General features: G+C 46.5%; 1 protein-coding gene across 4 annotated transcripts in view; it reads left to right on the top strand.

The window, feature by feature from the left end:
• Nucleotides 1-2,177: 2,177 nt before the first annotated feature.
• The window catches only part of kat6b (K(lysine) acetyltransferase 6B), a 42,751-nt gene continuing 20,356 nt past the window's right edge, over nt 2,178-24,572 (top strand). For 2 of the 4 annotated variants that reach the window (XM_088915649.1, XM_088915651.1), the window contains exons 1-5: nt 2,178-2,356; nt 6,536-7,467; nt 21,591-21,699; nt 23,649-23,764; nt 24,125-24,206. In XM_088915649.1, coding sequence (XP_088771775.1) covers nt 6,763-7,467; nt 21,591-21,699; nt 23,649-23,764; nt 24,125-24,206 — 1,012 coding nt within the window. In that variant the 5' untranslated portion in view covers nt 2,178-2,356; nt 6,536-6,762. Of the gene's footprint in view, nt 2,357-3,594; nt 3,696-4,398; nt 4,712-6,535; nt 7,468-21,590; nt 21,700-23,648; nt 23,765-24,124; nt 24,207-24,572 lie in introns of those variants that run through there. The other 2 variants (XM_088915648.1, XM_088915650.1) reach the window with 2 other exon arrangements.

The raw sequence follows: 24,572 nt of genomic DNA on the forward strand, positions 1-24,572 counted from the left end.
ATGATATTCAACAAGCAGAATGCTGTTGCCTTGAAAAACATTCGGAAGTCCCAGCACAGCTGAACAGCAGAGCTACGTTAGACTCACTCTTGTTGGAGTGCATTTCAGTCAAGCTCTTTACCTTGGGTGACATGAATCTGTTCAGCTTCCAGTGCTGGTGGCTGTTAGGCTCCGGTCATCCTGGGAGGGGGGAGAGGAGCAGATCAGTGGAGCGTAATTAAACAGGGAACAGGCCGAATGGGTAAGAACGCACGAGGAGTTCACTTGGAAATTAAAAACTGGAACGCTGCTAGAAAAAAATGAACCCAAACCCTTTTGGTGTAAATATAATGTATAAATTTGCAAATTGATTCTCACCGAGCAATCTGTCATCAGTTGAGTAATAAGCCTGTATTCCCAGTGTGCTGCTCCTTGACGAGACGATAAGGACTGCAGGCTAAGTTTATCCTTGTGTGTTCACTGGGTTTCTTTCCAGGAAAGAAGCCAGGTGTGATAGACAAGGTGTTTAACGCCAGAAAGGTGTCACAGATGGCACCGTTTAAAAAAGCAATACATTAAGTATAAATATAAGTTGGGGAGATTTCATTTTCTTTTTTTTTTTGAATGGAGCTTTTCATCCTGAAGAATCTGAAAACTCTTGACACGTCATCGTGGCCCACTGCTGCCAAAATGCTCCGGCGGATCAGGTGGAGAAATTGTTTTAGCGGCTGAATTAATTGTAATTCATTTGTGTTCATTACCTGTAGGTGCATAGGACAATCAAACTCAAGCGCGGACTAACTGGATCATTAAAGACAAACAGTCATCCATCTGTCTCAGAAGATGAACTTCTGCTTGGTAGGCTCTTGGGTGATACTGGTTCCCCTGAGAGGCTGTGGGAGTCCCAGCACTGACTGCCATGGACAAACTAGAGTGAGGCCCAACAAGGCTTATTTGCATTATTTGTGAAAGACAAGTACTTTATACTCATAGCGAAAACACAAATATCTCAGGCTGTTCGATACATTTTTTTTTTTACTCATTATGCAACACCACAACATTTAACTCACAAATACATGGCCACATAACCAAATAAACTAATTTCAGGTACTGCACATACACGGCAAAATAAAATATCATAATCCAGCAACCGACATTATACCCTGTGGGAACTATACCAATTGTCCATGCGCTCGTATGCACGAACATTTCTTTCTCAAATCATTTCAATTCAGTTGTGCAATCTGATACCTACTGTCACGCCTGTCACGCAAGAAGAAAAAGAGACTGACGTACCCAGATGTTACAGCTCCTTAGGTTTAAAGGTAATTGTATCGTGATATATGGTGAAAATACCAGGTGGGCTTTTAGCAGTCTGTCAGAGAAATGGGTTCAAACACTTGGGCTGGGAAACAGGGCGGGAGGCTTGCAGTGTGATGTGCGTAAGGAATAGTTTTGTGGCACAATTGTCGTGGGTAGATTCTGAAATTATTAATTGTATATTAGGTGCACGTTTGTAGCTGAAAAACGTTTCTCACATAAGGCTTTAACTTCGCTCTGACCCCTGTCCAAAAAGTTCGATCTTACAGCAGGACGAAGAGTTTTTTTTAATGCCATCAATTTGTCGTCGTTTTAAGGAATTAAGTAATTTTAACTTTCTTGTGAAGGACGACAACCACATGCCATTCCCCGTTAGCCTCACAAATCATGTTTTTGTTTTCACAAGAAAAAAAAATCCATCTGTTTTACCCTTAAAGTCGCGAAACATACTGGCACTCCATTCCATAATTTCGTATGCAGTATTTTCATCTCTCTGTTGCATTATTTCCTTAGATCTGGTGTGGTTTACAGACAGACACGCAGGGATTTAAACACAATTCATGTCTGTCAAAACTATTCTTCTTTTTGCAATGACAACAGTCCTGTGATGTACTGGCATTTTGTGAAATACGCGGCTTCCTCCAATCTAATCAATAAAACACTTCTCCCTCTCTCTCTCCCCTCTAACGATGTTATTAATAAAGGTGGTCTTGGTGCCCCCCCCCCGAAGAGGGGAGGGAGATTAATTTCCCCTGGTCGCAGTTTTAAGTGTACACCGACAGAGGAACACGACTTCAACTCTCCTTTTCCAAAGTGCATTAGAGGCAGAGTGAAGAAAGGGGAGGGTACTACTTTGTCACAGACTGCTATGCAGATTAACCTTTCAATTAGTTGTTATCAGGTCCTTCTGCCTCAGCGCGAGCTGTCGCGTGCGTCCATTTATTAAATAAAAGAACGCCTTTGGAATTCCCGTTTTTTTTATTTATTTCTCCTTCATCGTTTAATTACCGCATTTATGGGGAGAAGAGAAGAGAACCCCGAGCAAACTTAAAAAAAGGTAACTACCAACAAATGTTCGCATTAGCGTCAGCAGGCATTTTTTTTTCCCTCTTTCCCCGGTTTCGTTTCGTTCCGTTCGTTCGTTCTTCTTCTCGTTCTCGGTCTGGTTATATGGCAAAGATTGAGCGTGGAGCAGCAGCAGCATCGTGGAATCATTTCACGTTTAAATTGAAAACCGCGCAGAAATTTTACAGTGGTAAAGAGGCGTGTTACTGGAGAAAATGGTCTGGGCGACATAAGAATGCATCTTTTAAGTGTTGCGATGGAAATTTCCAGATTTTTATACATAGACGCTTAAGACTTCCATATGACCTGGTTGATTTTATGTCCTCGAAAATCAGTATTTTTCAAGAAATGTCGAGTTGGTGATTTATTTATCGTCAGGTAAAAGATAAATATTAAGCGCATGTGATAATTTGTTTTTTGGGGGGAAGAGGCGATGCAAAATAACGAGAATGAATTCCGTGCATGCATTTTATATTTTTTTAAATTATTTGCACGGGTGGCGAAATGCATGGAAAAAAAAAGGTTTCACAAAAAAATCGAGAGCATCGTGTAAGCCCAGCGCAAAGATGGTGTTACTGCAATTAAAGCAGCGAAGCAAACGTTCTCGTATTGCAAAGCTCCGCTAAGGATATAAACATTACAGCCCGACAAACTTCGGCATAGGCGATTATGTGGTACTTTAGCAAATAAATGATGGATATAACCGTCAACCAATTAAAATCTAAAATGTTCCAATTCACTTTCGACAGTAGCCAATCGATTCGAGATGGAGCCTTTGTAAAGGTGGGCTGGCGAGGGTTGAGTCTCTGCCTGCCAAGTCACGGGGCATTTTTTCAGCTTGTGTGAACTCTTTGCTGTCATTTTTTATCTTAGTCGATGACTCGATTAATAAATCCTTTGGCTAAATCCCGTAGTGAGTCGTGCTTTAATTTAATTTTTTGTAATCCCTGGGAAACCGCACCGGGGGATGTGCGAGTGGCAGGCAGCGTAATTTACCGATTACCTTAAGAGGAGGGACGCCGAGGAATGATTGGCAGCTGTGCTCACCAATCGCGTAGACGAGTTGGCCGAAGGGCAGGCCTTAGGCGGATGATTGACAAGACGCTTATCAAACCAGAAATCGGGCTTGGTGTTTCAGGACCAATATTAAAGTTGCTGGGGAGGGCGCATCAGCGTGTAGGTAAGGCTTAATGAGACTCCATTGGGCTGTAATCAGTGTCATGTCGGATTCATGTAAACTACAACATTGTAACAAAATGGCGTCTGTTTAGGTAACACCAGCAGGCAGCGGCGCAGGCAGCCCTACAGCCACTCAGCTGTTAGAAGTCCAGGTTTGTGGTTTGCCTTTCATTCATTGCAGCGCGCAGGTTAATTGCAGCATTAACTCGCCGTCATAAATTATCCTTGATCACCCGTCGGAAGCGGACGCACAGTGTGTTTTCGTGCGAGGTAACCCAGAACACTGGTGATGCACCTTTAAACTTGAAACCAGAATAGTGACAGGTTTTTTACTCCGAGCGACGATGCCCCCCCCCCCACCCCCCGTCGGTGGGTGGTTAGCTGGTGTTTCTTTAGTGAACTTCGGGCACGTCTCAAGTTTAAGGAGAGGCGATGAAACACGCGAGCGCCTGGCGTGAGAGAGAGGAGATTCACACCTGGAGTGCTTTCTCACGTTAAATGTTGTTTAATTTTTATTTTCGTCCCGATGTGTGTGTGTGCGCTCTCGTTAGAATGGGCTCCCCGACCCCCCCCGGTCGCGCAGAGTTTGGAGTCGCGGCCACTGTCGCCCGTGGGAGTGCGCGAGCGGAGCGTGACAGCGGAAGAGGGACACGCAGCGGAGGCGGGGGGGGGGACGGAGTTTGCGGGATGCGTGTCCGCTTCGTGCAGTGCTCGCCTGCCCTGCAGCCGCAGTGTGATCTGGGGGTTGTAGCAGGTAGAGGAGCCCGAGAGAATCTGCACACTGCGGGTCACCTGCTGGCGGCTCGGCGCACTGCTCGCCCCGCAGGCCTGTAGCAGATGGAGGAAAAAAAAACACTGCTTACGTGCACGTGTGTTTTTGATATAGATATGTTTTTTATTTGATGGAGGGCTTTTGTGTCGGTTCGACCATTGGATGTTCATGTTTTTTTTTTTATTTCACTCCGCTGTACTGGGATGTCTACTTTTTAGAGCGGAAAAGTTGCTTATTAAACGTTAGTAAATAATGTGGTTGTTTGGGCGTTTTAAAATACCCCTCTCCTTTTGTTTCCTGTTTAGTCAGGTACTTTCTGTTCTTCTGAACTTGCTGACCTCCATTCAGAGCCTGTTGAGGTGACGCCGCAAATAGCCAGGCTCAGAATCCTTAAAGGTGACAGTTGACTGAAATAATGGTAGCTTGCCAAATAGTCTATGTGTGACGTATGTAAATCTAATGTTTATGTTCTGTTAACTGAGCATGATTTGTCTGTGGTGTGGGGAAAAAAAAAACTGTTGGAGCCCCTGCCTATTGAAAGTCGCCTGATTTTGTTTCAATTATTTTTATTCAACAAGTGACCTGTGACTGACATCCATTTCCTCATTTCTTTCTGCATCTCATGATGCTTTTGCAAAAGAATGTCCACAGAATTGGGAATGATTTACAAGTACGCACGTCTCTCTATCCTCAGAGCTGTTCTTGGAGTGAAATTGCTGGTGAGAGATCTCGGTACCAGTAACAACACTTTCTCAGCTGGATGACCACCTTGTAGCCTGCCCGCCCTAGTCACGTCTCAGATGTCAAAAAGTGGTGGGCCTGGTCAGTACAGGGCTGGGAGACCTCTAAGGAAAACCAGGTTGCTCCTACAAGTGGTGATTGTAGACCAGTAGGTGGCGCTCTTTCATTTGGACCACGATTTATAAACCATTCCTCCAGTATGGAGGTACTGTCCTTCAGATGAATTGTAAACCCAGATCCTGACTTCTGGGTCGTTAAAGATCCCATCAGTATTTACCTGAGGAGTCCTGGTTCAGTTCCACTCTGGGCTTGTACAGTCTGCCCTCCTTCAAGTTTCCTCTCTCCTCCCCCGGATCTGCTATGCGTTGGGGCTGCTGTGTGTGGACACAATGGGTGGACGTAAAGCAGTTTGAGATCTTTTGAGATGAAAATTTCTACACGCATTAATAAGTCAAGCCGTTTGTCTCTTAGAAAATCGCAGTATGCGAGACACTTGTCTGTTCCAGGGATTAGGAGACTTAATCTTGGCATGAAGTCATTGCTTTTAAACATTTGTAGCAGGTATTAGCGATGCTTGTTTTCTGGCCTTTTTGATGTGATCTGATCTGTTCATGCTATAGAAGGGTTATGATATTATCTCTTTGCTTTCTGCCCAGTCAGACATTCAGATATGGTCTGCAGTGGTGCAGAGCCAGGACGTTTGTCTGTGCATCAGGTGGTCTGAGTGTGTTACTGGCTCTGGCCTGTGCCAGAGGTTTTGTTGGGATGCTCCGGGAGAGTGGCAGGGAGCGGGGCCTTGCCCTGTTCCACGGGTGACAAGTGCAGATGTGCTCATGGCAGGTTTGCGGAACAGAGGGCTCCACTTGGCGAATGTCGAGAGACGAACGCTGAGGGTGTTCTGCAGCGTCAGCTGTTCAGGTTCCTTGAGTGTGAAGGGAAGTAACCAGGCAGGTTTATTTTTTGCTCTATGATAAAGATCTTTCCGAGGACGAGCAACGGAGACGGCTGAGGTTAGAAACGAGATTTTCCCCAGGTATAGGATTTCCCGTAGAAATATGCAGGATTAGGATTAAATGCCTTTCAGTCTGTTTAAAAACTGAACATGAGTGTTTAAAGCAAGGTCTTGGGGTTGGTGCTTTCTGTTCATGTCTCATTTTCAGTTCACTGCCAACAATACACTGTGACGGTAGCTGCAGCTCTTTCCTGTGCTGATGATAAGTGGGTGCACCTGAATTATATCCCAGTTGCTTTGTTTTGTGACTGACGGAAACTCTTTAAATAGGTAGTCATGCAGTGTCGTGTATCAATCCACATCTGCTCTCTGCTTTAGTTCTTTGAGTTGCAACCTGAAGTTAAACCTGTCCTGTTTTTTATTTCAAAATCAAATCCCAGCGGATTACTGAACCGCTTTTAGGAAGCAAGCCTGTTAATTCATTCTTGCTGTAGTAATCTGCTTTCTCTTCTGACTTCTTTTCGTAGGTTTCAGTTGAGTGTCCGAGCCCAAACCATTAAGGATTTGTCTTCAGATGAACCGTGCTCGGCTGTTCACTTCCCTGCTGTTCCAAGGATTTACAGTCATGATGCCACGTGCTGCACCGCCACATTTAATTCCAAAGTCCCTCTGGAGCTATGGATGCATTTAACGCGTTTCAAGAATAACGGGAAATCTCTATGGATCGCTCTGTTCTGAAACAAATTCTTCAACCATGGTGAAACTGGCCAACCCTCTGTACACAGAGTGGATTCTCGAGGCGATACAGAAGGTTAAGAGGCAGAAGCAGCGGCCGTCCGAAGAGAGGATTTGCCATGCCGTGGCCGCCACGCACGGGCTCGACAAGCAGACTGTTCTCGAGCAGTTGGAATTAAGCGTCCACGATGGCTCCATCCTCAAGGTCACGAACAAGGGTTGCACGTCTTACAAGGACCCGGACAACCCGGGCCGGATTTCCGCGGTCAAATCTGGAGCTACTCCCGTTCCCCCGCCTTCCCATCTCCCCCCCCCTCCTCCTCCTCCTCCTCCTCCTCCTGCCCCGACCCCGCCCCCTCCGACCCCCCCTCCCCCTCCGAAGGGATCCGTCGACACCTCCGGCGACCTCCGCCATGTCGACTGGAATAGGATCCTGAAGAGGGCCATCGAAGGCCTGGACGATCCGGGCGGCTCCTCTCTGAAGAACATCGAGAGGTACCTGCGGAGCCAGGCCGACCTGGCCGGCGTCGTCGGCCACCCCGTGTTCCAGCAGCGCTTCCGCTTGGCGGCCAAGCGAGCCGTCAACAACGGGCGGCTGCTGAAGGACGGGCCGCTGTACAGGATGAACTACGGGGGAGCGGAAGGAAAGGGGCCCTCGAGATACGCCAGTTCTTCCATAGCGTGTCTTCCGCCCGTGACCCTCCTCCCACATGAGAGAGACCAGGTAGGGCTCTGCGGCGCTGGCGGGGTTCGCCCTTGCCTCTTCGCGTGCAGCGGCTGGTGGCGTAGAGGCCGGAAGGGGCAGCAGTGTGGCACAGCAGTGTACCCTTGAGCCAGGTACTCCACCCATACAGCTCCAGTGAAATACCCAGCTGTGGAACTGGAAATGTACGTCACATGGGATGAAAGTGTCACCTGAATAAGTGGTAATTAATAGAGACGTTAGATGGGCACTCTTTTCTGTTTGAGGGGCGGGAAGACAACAGCCACATTGACTGATCGGTCCCTTCCGTCGTTGTCGTGTTATTGTCATTGCGTTTGAGCCAGGTGGTATTGTGTTATTCGTGAATGATTGTGGGTGGTTTTCTGAAGTGTCATGTGTTTCGTATGGTGAGGGGGGTTACTTTAAAACTACTCGGCGCCAAGTGGGTTTTATTGACCACAACTTCCTGATAGTGCATTACGTTGTTGGGGATGTTCTTTGGAGTCATTGTGGAGGGCTGCCTGGACCCGTAGCCGTTGTGGTGTGTCTGTTCTCTGGGTGGGGGTGCAAGATGTTGGTGCAGGCAGGGTTTTAGTCGTGGGTCTTCAGCCACTGGGTCTCTGCTGTAGCTCACTCTTCAGGACCTGCTGAATTATAACTGGCAGAATCTCTGGACAGAAGAGCATTCTGTGGATCATACTGATCTCCAGAGACAGAACTTACTTCTGCGCCTCAATAGTAGTCTTGCAGCCTTGTCTCTGCGTGTGGAACATCAGCTGAGCGGAATGTTTTCAGGCCACGATGTCCAGCCTGTTCTTGGAACTAGAAGACAGTGATTACCGTCTTGTCAAGTTCTCAAACCATCAGTGTCACTTCTCATGTTTTCTAGAGCTGGTGGGAACATTTTTTGGTTCCCTAAGATCAATTGCAGTGCAGCATCAGACTTCCCTAATTACCACATTAAAAGAATCTTTTTCTTTCTGTTATTAACTGTGGGTAAAAACTCTAGCCATACATTTCTAAGAATTATTCTTTGGTGTGTAATGTGAGGTTCTTCATGGCAAGCAGTTTTGGAAGCTTTTGGCAGAAGTGCTTTTAAGGACTTTGCAATTATTCAGAAGAGGGGGAATTTTTTGGTTACTCTCATTCCAGGTATTGAATGCATTGCCCTGTCAATTATATCAAAATGTCAAAATGCTTTTTTCCCCGTAATTCTAAAATAAAGCTTTTAAGTGAATTCTGATCTACAGGAGGTCATATGCTGTGCTTTTTTTTCCAATATAGTACCTCATGGAGTGTTCTGCCCCGCTGTATTCATTGGGGGGGGGGGGTTTCGGAGAGCTTTTGCAACCCATGAGGGCGATCTTGTGTGGCTCAAGCCTGCGGTGTTGAGCTAAGAACTGTGCTCTGGCACCATTTGGCTTTCGTTCTCAGTTCTTCGACTGGCGTGAAAGAAGGAGGTGTGAGAATGTAGTAGGCTGTAAATAACCTTTGCGTCTTCTGGCGCTGTACCTGAGCAGCTCCTTATAGAGTGACTGAAGATGTGCTTTCCAGGGGCAAAAAGCCAGACCTGAATTTAAGTGGCTCTTTTTTTTTTCTTTTCGGCACCATATTTTGTTTCTTTTCTTCTTGTGTAGGATTACTTTTTTTTGTTTGTTTGTTTGGATCGGGGTGGTATCCTAGCGGTTTAAAACGTGACTCTGAAATTGCTTCTGATTCACTCTGCAGCACCGTGATGAGCAGACGGGCTCTCGTGGTTACAGCTTTGTTGTAATTGTATCTAATTATTGAGCGAGAGAGCACCACGGTATAGAATTATACTGTAGTTAGTAACACAAGCCGCAGATTCAGCACATTTCTCACCTGTGCAAACTCCTAGGCTCCTGTTTCAGTCATTCAGCCACACTGTGCTGTGCAATAAATTGGTTGGACCTGACTGATATATATATATAAGGAACCTTGTGGGGGGGGTTTATAATGCAGTGTGAGGACTGGTAAGGCACTAGTGAAAAAGTCATTGAATGTGTTGTGAAATGCTGTCATCGCTCTCGGTGCAGGGAGGTGTCTGAGTGCTGGGCTCAGGCCTGTCTTCAGGTACGGCGCGGGCAGCAGACCCCGCTTTGCGTGGGGACTGACCCTGCCCTGCCTGTGGGGTGAGACCCAGGCTGCCTGGACCGTCGCAGAAGTGGCGCTGGTGTCGCCGCTGGAGAAGCTCGGGGCCTCTGACAGCTTCTGGCTGGCGATGGGCAGTACAGTTCACCTCCGTGCTCTGCTGGAGTGGAGGGTCCATAAAAATGCAGGTTAATGGACCTTAAACGCGAGTCCTTCGCTGCCTTTAAAATGCTAGTCCCGGTGATGTGCATCACCACGTGCTGTGAATTGAAAACTGCTTCAGCTCTGCGCTGGTTGTTGGCCTACACCTGTGTGAAAGGACACTGAGGAAGTCTGCCTGACCTGTAGCCAGTCCAGATTCTCGTCTCTCCTGGCAGATGTCCCCCCCCGATAGGTATTTTTGTGAGCCGGCAAAACAGTTTACTTTCCGTGCTGACGGAAAACAACTGCCTTTTCTGGGGTTTTTTGGCATTACCTCTGGAAGAACTTCATAACCGAGAGATTACTTGGGCCAGTGAATTGAATAGTTTATTGGTTTCCACTTCCAAGGAGTTGCTGGACTCCTGCGCTGGCTGCCGTTTCAGCTGATGAAAGTGAGCAGAGCCCCCTGTTCTGTTTGCTGGAATATTTCCTGCTGTTTCAGTAATGCTGGCGATGTAAGACCTTGGGCAGAGGGATCCGTTCAGCTGTCACATCGTCTGCAACAACAACAGAATTAAGGAAAGAGCCTGTAGGTGGGCTCTCTCTGTTCCTCTCCAGTTTACCGTGTGGTGTTACCGCCACAGAGTAAGAGCGACCTCTTCACTGCTCTTGCCATGCCAGTGTTTTGGGAAAGCAGTGTGCGTTGGGCGAGTTCCAGGTTTGCCGGAGCGGCGTCGCCGGGAGAGGGCGATGTGCGAAGGGGGGGGGGCAGCGTGAGGGGGGAGCTGCAGCCCCTGTGCCGAGGGGGGCGTGGCCGTGGGCTCTGTCGCTCAGCCCTGGGATCGGGCCGAGGTCTGATGTCCGAGCCCCAGCTACGACCGCTAGTGCAAAGGCAACATTGTGCGGAGCTGGCGCTCGGGAGAACTGTGGAGGAATGCTGTCTGTGAAGGCGCGCGTCGCCCTATGTCAGGACGCAGAATGGCCGTTACAGAACCTGATCTACTGGTGCAGCGATCCACACCTCCTTGCTTCCCTGCGGTTAGCCCTGCGTCTTGCCAGCAAACGCAGGTTCAACGCAAGTTTAGGAAACGAAAATGGCGAGCTCTGCACCCGTCCAAAAGTGTGATTATGTTTTGTTGCCTTCATAGTTAGGAAGAAGCCCTGATTTTGCCGCTGGGCGCCACGCAGTACCGCACCTTACCCTGCGGTGGTTTTGGCAGCCGGAGTCCTGTGGCGGCGCCGTGCCCTGAACTGTAAACCACACGCCGAGACCTCCCTGCCCCAGGATCAGCAAGGCGAGGCCATACTTGGCTGTGCGCTTTGTGCCGTTTTTGATTTTATTTTTAAGGAGCATCTTTGCCGCGGTTTACGCTGGTCTTGTCGGTGCTTGTTGTTTCTTTTTTCCCCCTGCACAGTTGACATCTCACAATGGAAGCCGTTTGGTAATCTAGTCCGGAGCCCAGGACATTCCCTTGTCTTTGAATTGTTCGCTGAATGCAAGCCTTTGGTTTCCAGGCATGGAGCTTGACTGTTGCTAGGAGATAAATTTCATTGACATGAGGACATGATAGCATGGTGCCAGTGGTTTCACAATCAGAAGGGTCTGCCGTCTTGCAGATGGTTCAGAAAGCTCTTGGTGGGTAGATGTGTGCTGATTATCTCGGTGCGTTAAAAGAGCCTTTTGTTATTTATTGTGTGGTGTGGACTGGTCAGTCTGCAGCTGCTCCTGAGCTTTTTATTGCGTTTCCTTGGGGGTTAATTCATAGGAGGGTTTTGGGGAGAAAACTCTCCACTTAAGCCATTTTTTTCTCTTAAAATGAACAATGTAGAATCTTTTATCTTTTGCCATTTTAAAGGCAAATGCGACAGTACTGAAAGACAGTGTTTTGCAACACTTAAGATAAATGTGTTAAAATGTTAAAATAGTAGAGTCCCCTAAATTTCATAATAAAGGTTTTCAGTAACAATTCAAAGGGAAGATAAAACCTACAGTGTCTCAGGCTTCTTGCAGTGGTCAGTCAGCTGGGAAAAGGTGAATTTCCACTGTGAGAGTTATGGTCCTTTCTGAGGTGTTGGGTCTTGAAATATTAGCTCCACTCCATGAAGGCAACACCAGCTACACACTTGTTGCCTAAGGCACTGTATAGCACACTGTGGCCTTGAAGGCGCATGAAAGTCGCTCTGTTTTACTGCATTGAAACATGGGTCTGAAGGGCTGCTCTGAAGAAAGCAGCCTTGCTACTACAGTAGCAGTCTACTTTCCTGGCTGCTGAAGTGCTTCTTGTGTATTTGGACATTGTACAGTAATGAGCTCCTGCTCTGTAGCTAACGTGAATGAAACCACAATTAGGCAGATAGTAAGTAGCACTACTTGCTGTTAAGGCAGAAATTGGCACACATAATTGCAGGCAAATTAATAAGAGTGCTGTAACTTGCGTTCTAGTACATCGATGTCACTACAGCTAATGAGTGTAGATCTTGGACACGGCTTGAGTTGGTCAGAATGGAGGATTTTGCATAGCCAGATGAAACGGAATGGTTCTGCTTGATCAGGATTATTCCCAAAGTACCTGATCAGGAGCATTGCGAGACTCCGAGAGAATCCGAAAGAGCCCTCGCTCCCACTTCCCGATCGCAGCTGTTCTCCGTGTGACGGACCACGCCATCTTGTCAACAGTAAGGATGCGTGTCCTGAATCGGCACTCTGGTGAAAAATGGCAGGAGCTGTCTTACTGCTGGGAGATTTATGTAACTTGTCTCGATGGGTTTTCCTTCAATGCACACAAATTCCGTTCCATCGCGCTGCAGAGCAGCATCTGCCTGGAATAAGGGATGGAGTGTACAGTCCCGTCTACCCCTCCCCAGGCATTAGAGTGCCGACTTGAAACAAGTGGAACATGTCTTGGAACGTCACAACAGGCAGCGTGATTACTTTATCAATGTCCAGCTGGTATAATTGGAAGGCAGCTTACTTTTAGAGTATAAGTCTTTCATGACGCTGAAGTGGCTCTCGAGCAGACAGGATTCTGTCGTGTGATGCTTGCTATGCTGGGAGTGCTCTGCATGGGACAGGAACTGAATCAAGTCTTCAGAGTCTTGAGAACTGAGAACATTGAGCCAGGTCTTTACACAAAGGGTTGTGGGGGTCTGGAACAAGCTTTTCAGCCATGTTGTCAAAACTGAGGGCTTGGATGAGGTCCTGGGATCAATCTGTCCATCACTACCAAACAATCTAGATGGATCAAATGGTCCAACTGATTTTCTGTGTAATCTGATCTTGAGCTGAGCTAGGGGTTGTGTTGCCAGGAAATTTTCATACAAGTTTGATTAAGGGTTGTCCTGATAATGGATCCCTGCAGTTTCCTCTGGGGAGTCATTTTGGTAACAACCTGACAAAAGTCAAGTCTGCTCATTCACAAGGGCTAAGTATAGCGCAGTAAATGAGCAAATCAACTTGGCAGTGATATCTGAAATGTTCAATTCTAGGCATTGTCCCATTAAATAAAATCCAAGGATGTTTTTAATATGTGATCCCAGTTGTGGCAGTCCTGCTTAAGACACTGAGATCTGCAACAGATTTGTACTGTTTCCTGCTATAGCAATGACACAAATTGCCGTGCAACACTTTAAGGATGTGTAGTCCTAACAAGGAAATAGAGTGTGGGGAGGGGGGCTAAAAAAAAACAAATGGGTTTTAAAAGGTTTCCTTAAATTTTGTTAAAGTCACCTTCTTTTAAAGGAAAGCATGTCTGGCAATATTTTATATAAAACTGATATAATAAAAATAAACAGTTTAACGACAGGAAATTGATTCCAGTTATCAGATCACGTCTATGCATACCTTAGCTTTGTGCAACAACCTGTATCTTTCAGGTACCATAAATACTATTATTCCTAAACACATGCCTTTCTAATCTGCACGTGACGAGAATACAGAATACAAATTTTTGTATAAAAATGCGTTTATACACAGCAGCCAAGAAATGTCTCGTCCCTTTGACTCTTGGGCTAGCCTCGTGCCCACAGTGAAAACTGCTTCCAGCGGGGTAGCCTGGAGGGGGAGAGCTCCACGCCAGTCTGCCGATAAACTCGGAGCGAGAGGTTCCTGGGGACATGGAAGCCAGGGGAGGACACTGTAGTCTCAAACTCTCTCGGGGCTTGATTTTCTTTCCCTCCTTGTTTACGCACCATGTGAATCGATGCCCGTTTGTTTTCCCTGGCCATCTTTTAAGCTGAATATTTCGTCCACAGTTATCTCCAAGATTAGGGCTGCGGAGCGACAGGATGGATATGACAGCCTTTCAGTTTAAGAGCTAATTACCTCTCGATTGGGAATCCAATTTAACGTGCTATTGTGTGATCTATCAAAGTAAATATGATGTGTGATTAAGAGCTTAAAATGGGGGGGGGGAAATCCTTGAGCTCCCCTACTCTGCTCCTTTCAATTTAAATCTTCCTGCACCCGACTCCTGATTTGTTCAAATGTATTGAAAATATTGACATGCTGCTAAAGTAAGCAGTGACCTCGCTCCTTGCTGTGTTGTGTACATTTCACTCCAGGCGCTCTGCGAGTGTTGATATTTCTGCAACCTTTGAGGCTGGCTGCGTGAACAGGGTATTAATTGGGTGGCATGTACGGTAATTTTATCTTCAGGTTAAAAGGAAAAAAACAAACGTGAAAGATTGCTTTAATATTTAATCAGGCACGCAGCCCTCTGCCGGCTAGCCAGTGCTAACCTGAGCGAATTACACCTGAGCGCTGCTCGGGTTCAGCTGCCCCGGTCATCTGACCGGGCTGAAGTAATTGTAATGTAATCGCTCGGCTCTCCTCGTTAAGCCTCGGAGAAACTGTAGGGAGTGATAAGCTAATGGACAGTGCGAAGGTAATGAAACCCGAGGAAAAGAGAAAACATCTGTTCTGGTTATGTCCTGCGTCACGCATTGATCACCGGTGGTGTTTTTCCCCCTGAGCAGACCGTAAGATCTCGGTTTAAAGTGGATTTCGAGCTTGTGTTCGCTTCAGCGGAGCGGAACGGTTCGCTTACAGTATTGTGGGATGTAGCGAACTAAATCACACCGGTCATTACCGATCGCACATTAGTGTTGTTTCTCCCAGCGACCTGCCAGTGTGGCCCGCACGTCATTTGAATGCTGTTCAGATCAGTTACAACGGTACAGAGTAGCAAATTAAAACCTTCCTCAGCGACTGCTGTGTTTTCCCTGTAGCTAATTTGTAAGTCTGTTTTGTAGTGGGGAGAGCAAGGACAACCCAAGCCGCTTGAGACCGTACCGTGTGTCACGGTTATGACATGTCAGGGACTGTTTCTGGTCCTTTATCTGATCCTTTTAGCCTTCTTGCCGAGTTTGTGTAAATGTCACCTCTTTTCAGTACCTGACTGAGGCGATTAGGAATCATTAAAACGTAACAGAGATTAACCTCCTAACTGATGTTCTGCATGTTTAAACACAGGCTGTTTCCCAATTCACTATCTGGTTAGTACGTGCAACCTCACCTGCCAGAAAGCTGAAGTGTTGCCGTGGCAACAGCAGCCTGGTACTCCGATGTTGATGTCTTCTGCAGAGTACTCTTTAACACCAGAAAGGCCTGCAGGTGTTTGTCATCCTTTACTCGGCAGAGCCATCAAATATTTTAGTTAGGTGTACATTAGAAAGGTGGCCTGGGCTAGTATATAAGGCTCATTCTGCTAAGAGCTGACTAACTATATTATCTAGCCAATAAGACTTTTGAAAGCGCTTTAGAAACTTCAGCCTCAAAGGAGTCATTAAGCCGGGCAACTGTAGGCATGTAACTGTAACCTACTGAGCAGGTGAAGTCATTTGCCGGAGTATCGCTCTCCGTGTGTAAACGGATTCAACCTTTATTTGGAAGTCTTAAACGAATGACTCCAGCGCAGGTCAAGTGTGTATTAACCCTCTTGCTTCTGGTGCCGAGGAGCTGGAGCCCCACCGGTCTGGTGGCCGTTTGGCGGCCCAGGGTTTAGGTGTTCGGGAATGAAAATGGCGACAGGGTGGCCTTCTGGGGCAAGAGTGGGCCACTCGGGGCTAAGCGGTGTGGCGCTGTCTGTTCATCGGCATTTGACCACTAGCAAATGAAGGAAAAACAATGGATATTGGGGTGCTGCAGGTTTTGCAGTAGCCGGTTTACACATACTGTACATGTGGCTGTTGTATACCGGGTAAGGGAAAGTGTAATGGCTTTTCTGTCAGAGGAACTACTCTGTAAACCTCACCGTAAACGGCAAAACATGAGCTGCCTGCACTGCCACTTGGGTTCTCTTGGGTACGAGGAGGCTAAAATCCATGTAGGAATCTGCTCTGTGTTCTGTGGGAGTACAGCATGTCCATAATATTCTGGGGTCTGATTTAAATGAACATGTAAACAGTCCGCTCGGGGTTGGTATAGTGGAAAAGGCAAATCAGTGGCGTCGTGTGTTGCATCTCCAACATGCAAATTGATTGGGAGCACTGCAGATGTCTTTATTCAAAGCCCTGGAGCTCGGAGTGGGGGCAGAACTGCATTCATTTCTGTTCAACGTGCTGTAGTGCGATTGTTTTTCGAGCACGTATGTAAAGAACCGTGGAGCACTCGCATCGCAATTGAGGTCGAGTACAGTAGGCTGTGCGGGGCGGGATTTAACTGGTACTGTGTGCTACAGCTCTGTCATTCTGGCCCAGAGGGGAGAGACTTACACTGCAAACAGCAATTTACATCTGAGAGCCGTGTCTCCTTTCTTTTATCGATTAGGTGGTTTAGAACGCCATGGGACACTGATTCTGCCTCAGACTGGTATTTATAAGATAACCCTGAATAAGTAGTTGTCAGGAAGTCTAGGGAGGAGGAAATTGTCTTAAATGCACAATACAAGGCAGGGGTCCCAGGCTCCAGGGGTGCAGTGGAGCAGGCTAACACCTGAGGTGGAGGACTAGATGATTGTGCACAAAGGCATCTAAAGCAGTGTGTAAGGACCATGTAATCTTGAGTGACGGCAAATCACCCAGTGCTGTGCTGATCACCAGCATTAATACAGCACTACTGAGTATTAGAAGAACTGTTGGGTTTGATCCCTGGGGATGGTGCTTTGGGCACCGGTGTTGCTTCAATTATGAAAAGTTGGCTTTCTTCTGGGCTATATTTAGGCCAGATATTTAGGCTATATCTGACAAGATATTAAGGGTTATCTTTGTGAGACGCAATGTAGACATTAAGGTTTTCCTCCTGTAGAGCACTGTAATTAAGTTATTAGGTCTTCAGTGTATCAAAGAGGCAAATAGGATGAATATATACAATTAAGATGCACCTGACTCCAAATTTATTCAGAACTGTGAGGTAATTAAAATCCAGGTGTACATTCAATGTTTTCTGTAGTAACAAATCAAAAGCTAAAGACTTGTATGTTAAACAGAACATCTGTCACGGTGTCCTGTATTTCTGTATGGGGATATATCCAGCCATTGATATTTTGCCGACCTTGTGAGGACCTCTGAACGGGTCCTACAGCTCCTCCTCAGGGGTGCTCCAGCACTCCTCCAAGCAGGGCCTCTCCAGCTCCCCCAGGTGATCTGCGCGCTTCTGCTCAGGGCTGAAATGTTCATGCTCTTTGGGTTATTGAGCTTGATGTGTTATTTCCTATCGTAGGGCCACACTGCGGAACAGTGTTTAAGGCACGGGACTCCTAACCGGAAGGTTTGTGTTAAGTCTTGCATGGAGCCCTACTGTTCTACCCTTGGACAAAGTACTGTCTTCATATTGCTTGAAGTGAGCTTCTCCTGTCCATGCGACTGTTTTTCTTGGGAAGCCGTCCAGAAGCCCAGTTCCAGCCTCATCACATCTCCCCATTTGTCCTGGGGAGTCAGTTTGCTGCTGTTGGGCAAATCCGTGTCTTTCAAATATATCACTACAGACCCCAGATTCATCGAGTCTGGGAGACACCGTATCCCGATGATACCACAGCTTGTGAAGATTCCCTCTTGTCGTTTTCCTTCCCACGCACTTTTCTCATATTTGACATCCATTTCTACCTTCCTGTTGAGGTAGCAGCCATCCCATTAGTCTGGAGATTGTTGGTGGTTTCTAGAGTTGAGGCTGTTACTCTGTACTATATCTTCAAGACTGAACTCTTTTGCCTTAGAGTGCCAAAAGTGTCTGTGGAGCTCCTTTAGTACCTTCCTGGCAGTTAATTCAACTTCCAGAAACTTCAGTACGAATACACTGAGGTATTGTGATCCTACCAGCTGACTGAAAATACATCGGAGGATAAAATTGACAGGATTTTGCTTTTAACATGTTTACTAGTGTGAATAAATCTTGTGCATTAAGAGATACAGAAAATGTGATTATTAGTTGTGCCATTGATGGTATTGGGATGCTATCAACAATAGAATTAATAATTACTTTTTCTTGTACATTATCATGTTTTAAAAGTTACCAAATCTTTATGTTGGTCTATAGTTCATGACCTTGTTTTTAGTTACAGTTTATCAGGGGGGCCTAGGATTCTGCTGTATTACTTTTTGCTTTATTCTATTTTATGTAACAGGAATGCATTTTTTGGACAAAAAACAATGTCATCATAGTGCAAGACAGTTTCATTCAGTGGCCACTCCATCGCACACTCACTTATTTTCCTCTGTAAGGATTTCAGTGCTCGTAGGATGCTTTTCTGTTGCATCTGTTGAAAGCTGTTGCTAAAGGCACGCGTTCAGAGTACATTCTGTGACTGCTAAAAAGTGCTCAAAATTACAACATGCGGTTTTAGGAAGCACTCCGTGGGTCCATACTTTACAAAACTGACATTCTCCTGTGTTCAGCAGCTTTTTTTATAATCCTATGTATAAGTGCATTTATGAGATGCAATGCAGCAATGCCTGCTTTCACAGAAAATGCTCACCTCGTTTCAAAAACTAGATCAATTCGTGTTGTCCCTCAGATATCACATTGACCCTGTCAGCATGCTTCCTTAACAGCCAGGTTTTGTAGCTGGGAAATGGGGCATATTGCCACCTTAGTCGGGTACCCTTAAGTAATGCCTGTAAAATAAAGGGTCTCCGGGGAAGTTGTGTGCAGCTGGAACAGCCGAGCAAAGTTTGTAACACTTTGGGATGCAAGTATGAAACGTATTCGAACAGAAACTCGTGCTTGCCTTTGCGTTAACTGCATGGTTACCTTCTAGAAACATCAGAAATGTTTTTTTTTTTTTAACCCTAGTATACTTCTCTCCAAAAATAACCACCGCCGCACATAAAGGAGTAAAGTCCTGTGGGTTTGACCTCGGAAGTGAGCCGTCGTTCATCTTTCACCAATGGCAGTCGTGATCCACGACCCCCGTTAGTCTCTTTAGCTTAACTGCGCCGCATCGGCGCCCTCGGTCAGGGCTTTCCGCCCCAGACGGCCCGGGCGCTGCGCTGCTGCCGTTGAGCCTCCGTCTTCGGTGGAAGAGCACCCTGCTCCCTAGTGCGAGGGTGCAGCCAAGGGCTGTCATGCATAGCGACATCGGCTAATTGCAGCCTGCATGCGATGCACAGGGCATGTGTTGGCTCAATTCATGAGTGAAGAGCAAAGCAAATGGAAATATTTGTTTTGGGAGATTGTTATACTGATCCCTTAACCCTATTAGTAACAGCAGCTTTACTGCCCGTTTGGATGCCGGTCCTGCGTTTTAATCTGAGCACACCAGTTCCACATGTTAAGAGGTTAAAATTCCTGTTGCGGCGTTCATGAGATTTCTGTGGTGGTGCTGCATGAGAGTCAAAGTGTAAAAGGCTCGGAACAATATCCTAAACCAGTTCCGTGGCGGATGATAGATTTTCCAAGGCCAAACTCTGGAAAAAAAGTGCTGGGCGAGTGACAGTCTGGAGACAGAAACCGAAGTGTTTACTGAGTAATTAATCTTCCTCTGCACTGTTAACCTCAGCGTTGTTGACTGTTGATATGAAGTTGCAGCAGCTGGAGAATAACTTGAGAAGGCGAGCTTTCCGCGGTCGGCTGTTGAGCCTCAGGCCTGTAAGGCAGTGTTGATGGCTCGGTGGCTGGGCTCCTCGGTGAGGAGGAGGCAGCAGGAGGTCAGTCCTCGTGTGCACGTGTGCTCTGGTGCTGCACCTCTGCACGCGCGGAGGGAGCGCCACGGCCTTCCGGGGCCCGGGGTGTCCTAGGCCGCGCAGCTGGAGGAAATGTGCGTGGCACAGTCCTCCTGTCTAGTTGCATCCTCGCCTAAAGCCTGCGCGGTGGTTGTTTGCCGATGGGGCGCTGGCGTGAGCGCATCTGGCCCTGCCCTCGTCGCACAGCTGCCAGTCCGCGGAGGAAAGGGAAGTGTGGTTACCCGCCTGCGCTTGAAGGGGTTTGCAAGCCGGCCTGCCCTGAGGTTTGTTTGTTTTTTTTTACCAGGCTCTGACATTTGCTTACTGCCAGTGGGGACCCGCCCTGCCAAAAAGAGCTCATCGGAATCCTGAAAAACGTCAAAAGATACCTGGTCCCTCTGGGCCGGTCATTGATCCGCTGGTTGGAGCAAAACCTGAAGCTCCCAGGCTGCTGAGGGCGGTTGTGTGCAGATTTCCTGTGCTTCGTTTGTTTAGCTGCAGTAAGGGGACGAAGAGTGTGCAGCTGGGCTTCTGATGGGTTTGGGCGTGAAAGCTGGCCCTGATTAGCAGCTCGGCGCTCTGCAGGTTGAGCTGGTGAATGCAGGTCGTCGTGACCAGTTTTTCCCCCATGGGGCTTCGCTGAAGTTTGAGCGAGAGAGTGAAGCATAAGTGTAGCATGGGCTGCCAGCATGGGCTGAGGAAAGTCCAGATCTGTGTTCATGTTTTTCCAGAATGTGAAATGAGACGCTTTTATCGATGTTCCAAACGAGCATGCATAAGTATTTTAAATCGAGGCCTTCACATGCTGAAATTGCAGATGGTGATTTGAATATAGGCTTCTGAGATGCGTTTTTGTGCCAACTGTTCGTTGACATAAGTGAAACAATGCTTTCCTTTTTAGTACAAGACATGAAGTATCGTTGCAGAAATTTTTGTAATGAATAAAAAAAAAAGGCTGGCTGGGAAGTTAATGCTGTGCTTACTGGAGACCCGAATCAGTTTTCCTAATTGTTAAATTGATCATTCTCTTCTTGACGGTAGCAGTATTGCACTTGATGAATGGTGTAGAACACCAGGCTTTTTTCCATTAAACATTAATTCAATTACACATCAAGTGCTCCCTTTGGGCTCTAGTATGTGAAACTCTGATTAAGAACTTTAATTGTTATGATCATTAATCTTTTTTTTTTATTTCTGTACAATATAAAGAGATTACCCGATAAAGGTGAGGTGCTTCATGTAGGCTGGGTGGTGGGATGTTGCTGGTCCGTGCCTGGCTCCCTCTGAAGTATTGTGGGGCTCGGAGGTAGGCATGGTCTGGGAATGTTGTTTATGTGCCTGCTGTTGCACACCAGGAAGGAAGAATGTAGCAGACTCCGATTCCTCCCTGTCCTGAACGGAGCTCACTGACAGCACATCCCCTTCCTCCTGGATTGTGTACTGTGCCGTGAACTACTGAGGGTGTGGTGGAGATAGCCCCAGGATGGAAATGGCACAGCGGCAGTCAGTTGTTCGGGCTCAGGCCTGCCGTTGAGAAGATTGATGCTGTATTAAGGGAGGTCAGCGTTGAGGTGATGACTTATGGCCTCCAGGATCTCCGTGGCATAAAGCAAGCCAGTTACTTCTAACGTTTTTTCTTAAGCTTTGTTTAGTGGAGGAGCAAGAGATATATTTTTTTAGAAGAGTTAGCATTTCATTTTGAGTACCTCGCCTGAAACTTTTCACTGGGTGTTCCAGTTTCAGAATTCCTTTCGTTAATCCTCCTCCTCCTTCCCCGTTTTCTTTCTCCCTCCTAGCCCCGTGCTGACCCCATCCCGATTTGCAGTTTCTGTCTGGGCACGAAGGAGTCGAATCGCGAGAAGAGGCCCGAGGAACTTCTGTCCTGTGCGGACTGTGGCAGCAGTGGTGAGTAGATCAATCAGAGAGGTGCCGTCTGCCCCCCAGTCTGCTCACCTGCACCAGAGGGGTGAGCAGGTCTGACAGAGGTGCTGTCTGCACACCTGCACCAGAGGGGTGAGCAGGTCAGACAGAGGTGCTGTCTGCCCCCCAGTCTGCTCACCTGCACCAGAGGGGTGAGCAGGTCAGACAGAGGTGCTGTCTGCACACCTGCACCAGAGGGGTGAGCAGGTCAGACAGAGGTGCTGTCTGCACACCTACACCAGAGGGGTGAGCAGGTCAGACAGAGGTGCCGTCTGCCCCCCAGTCTGCTCACCTGCACTAGAGGGATCAGCAGGTCAGACAGAGGTGCTGTCTGCCCCCCAGTCTGCACACCTGCACCAGAGGGGTGAGCAGGTCAGACAGAGGTGCTGTCTGCACACCTGCACTAGAGGGGTGAGCAGGTCAGACAGAGGTGCTGTCTGCCCCCCAGTCTGCACACCTGGCTGTGTCTGCTGCTGAGCAGTGGAGCTCGGTAAAGGGAGTTATTGAATTCGAGCAAGAGTAAAGAAACAGTCGACCACTAAAGGCTGTTGAAGTGCTGTATGTGAACTTGTCAGAGGGGCTCTGCCTCAGCTGCTCAACAGCTCTTGTTCCATTTTAGAGGAAGGTTGTCTGTCACTCCATTACTTCACTGCAATGAAAAATGGGGAGCGTTAGTCATTTTTGTAGATGCACAACACCTTGACTGATGGTGGAGAGAAAGAAAACATTAAGCATTGTTGTCGTCGGCTGCAGTGTAAATGATTTAGAATGGTTCTCCCCAGCCCTGATATGTTTATTGGAACAACATCCTAACAGCAGTCCCACATTAGGAATTAATTAGCTCTGAGGTTTGTGCATAAATTTTTATCGAAGAGCTCTGCTGTAAATATTTGATCCAGCGAGTGCAGCGTCTTCACAAACCCTTTCTTTAGCATTTTGTGCAACTTTATGGATGCATACCACAAGGATTTGTCTGCTTACATCCATTTGGTTATATTAACGAGGATTTTGTTTCCGATAAATGTAAATCAGATTTCTTGTCCTTCACTGCGGATCTTTGGAATCCTGAAATGTTCACTAAGTCATTTTTTTTGTGTGCTTGTGCCGGTGGTTCATGATCAGAGATAGCATCACAGAAGAGTAAAGATCAGCAAATTAGAGGTGCAGACTGGCGACATTTTCCTTTTTCCAGTTCTCTTCTTTCCATGTAAATTGCTAACCTTCCATTAAATTACCACCCCAGTGGAGTCATTTGTTTTGGACAATTATTTTAAATGCCACAAGGAATTGTTCTCCTGGTGACAGATTTTTATTGCCTGAATTTGACTAAGTAGCATTGAGGTGGTTTTCATTAACTGTTCATAGTGTACATACAAACTGTGCTTTCACTGTCAAACAGCTGGTCTGAAAGTCCTGAGAGGGAGAGAAAGCATGTGAAGGCAAGCTTTTACATGACTCTCATGGATCGACTTCCATTAGAATGAATGCTGGTACTGTTTCTGCCTCATTAAGATCAAATTATCTTTAATTAGCTACTCAGATGTATTTGATAATACAGTGCTTTCAGACCCAGATCTTGAAAAGGGATCATGCATGCTCTTAACAATATTGATGCAATATGTTAATGTTTAACTGATTTTTAAAATATATGCAATTTGAAAAAAGGTCTCCCTTCCCTCTGTAGAAATTAATTTAGATGGCTAATGGAAGCTGTCGGCGTGCGTGGTAAAAATAAAGGCTTGCCTGGCTTATTTTTTCAGCCTTTCTCAATTGCAGTCCCTGGAACATTATAAAGTTATTAAAAAGCAGGTTTGCTCTTTTCACTGGAAGCTTTCAGGAAGCGTTGATTTCAGTTTAGGAATAACCGAGGCCTGGGCTTGGTGAGGGAGAGTGGTCTGTACATTATGTTGTGCCGATCTGCTTTTTTTTTTAAGGACACCCATCGTGTCTGAAGTTCTCGCCCGAGCTGACTGCAAACGTGAAGGCATTGCGATGGCAGTGTATCGAGTGCAAGACCTGCAGTTCCTGTCGGGTTCAGGGGAAAAACGCTGTAAGTTGCGATTACAGGTGTTAATTATCAATGTTATTTATTAGGCTAAGCATTTAAATATTTGAAAGAATGATCTGGGTGTAATAGATACTCATTGCCTCTCATGATAAGTGCAAGATTCTGTCCGTTATACGTATAATAGTAATAAGAGGCAGTCTTATTGGCGGGAAATCGGATCTGATGCCATTTATTAAAAAATGTAGCCTGATGTGACATGCAAAAAAAATCAATATCTAATACATTCATATCATAACCATATTGTATCCCTTTGAATGTGTTAGGAGTGTGTTGTTGGGGGGGGATGATAAAAATGAACAAATGTTGAAAATGCTTAAAAAGATTGTTGTGTTTTTTTGTTAGGAAGACATGCTGTTTTGCGATTCCTGTGATCGCGGGTTCCATATGGAGTGCTGTGACCCCCCACTTTCAAGAATGCCAAAAGGTATTGTACTCGCATAGTAACAGCACTGCCTCAGCAATACAGTTTCTCTGCAGCAGGGCCCTCAAACTCGCTTCCTGGAGAGCCCAGTGTCGTCTGGTTTCTGTTCCACCCATAATTGTTCTCAATTTAATAGTAGGTCTAATTGTTTAATTAGCTGCATAATTGTAATACTTCTAACCAGGCTCTCGGGCAATTTATAGGTAGCTCTACCTTTTAATGAAGTGAATGTCTTGTGTAATCAACTCTCGAAGACCTTAAGAAAAATCTCATACATGTCTAATTTAGACAATAATTAGGTTAATTGTATAGTTGACTACTGGAAGGCACAGGGCCCTCGAGGAACTGAGTTTGTGACCTCTACTCTAG

The sequence above is a fragment of the Atractosteus spatula genome, chromosome 5, assembly GCF_055471065.1.
Source record: "Atractosteus spatula isolate fAtrSpa1 chromosome 5, fAtrSpa1.hap1, whole genome shotgun sequence".
Lineage (NCBI taxonomy): Eukaryota > Metazoa > Chordata > Actinopteri > Semionotiformes > Lepisosteidae > Atractosteus > Atractosteus spatula.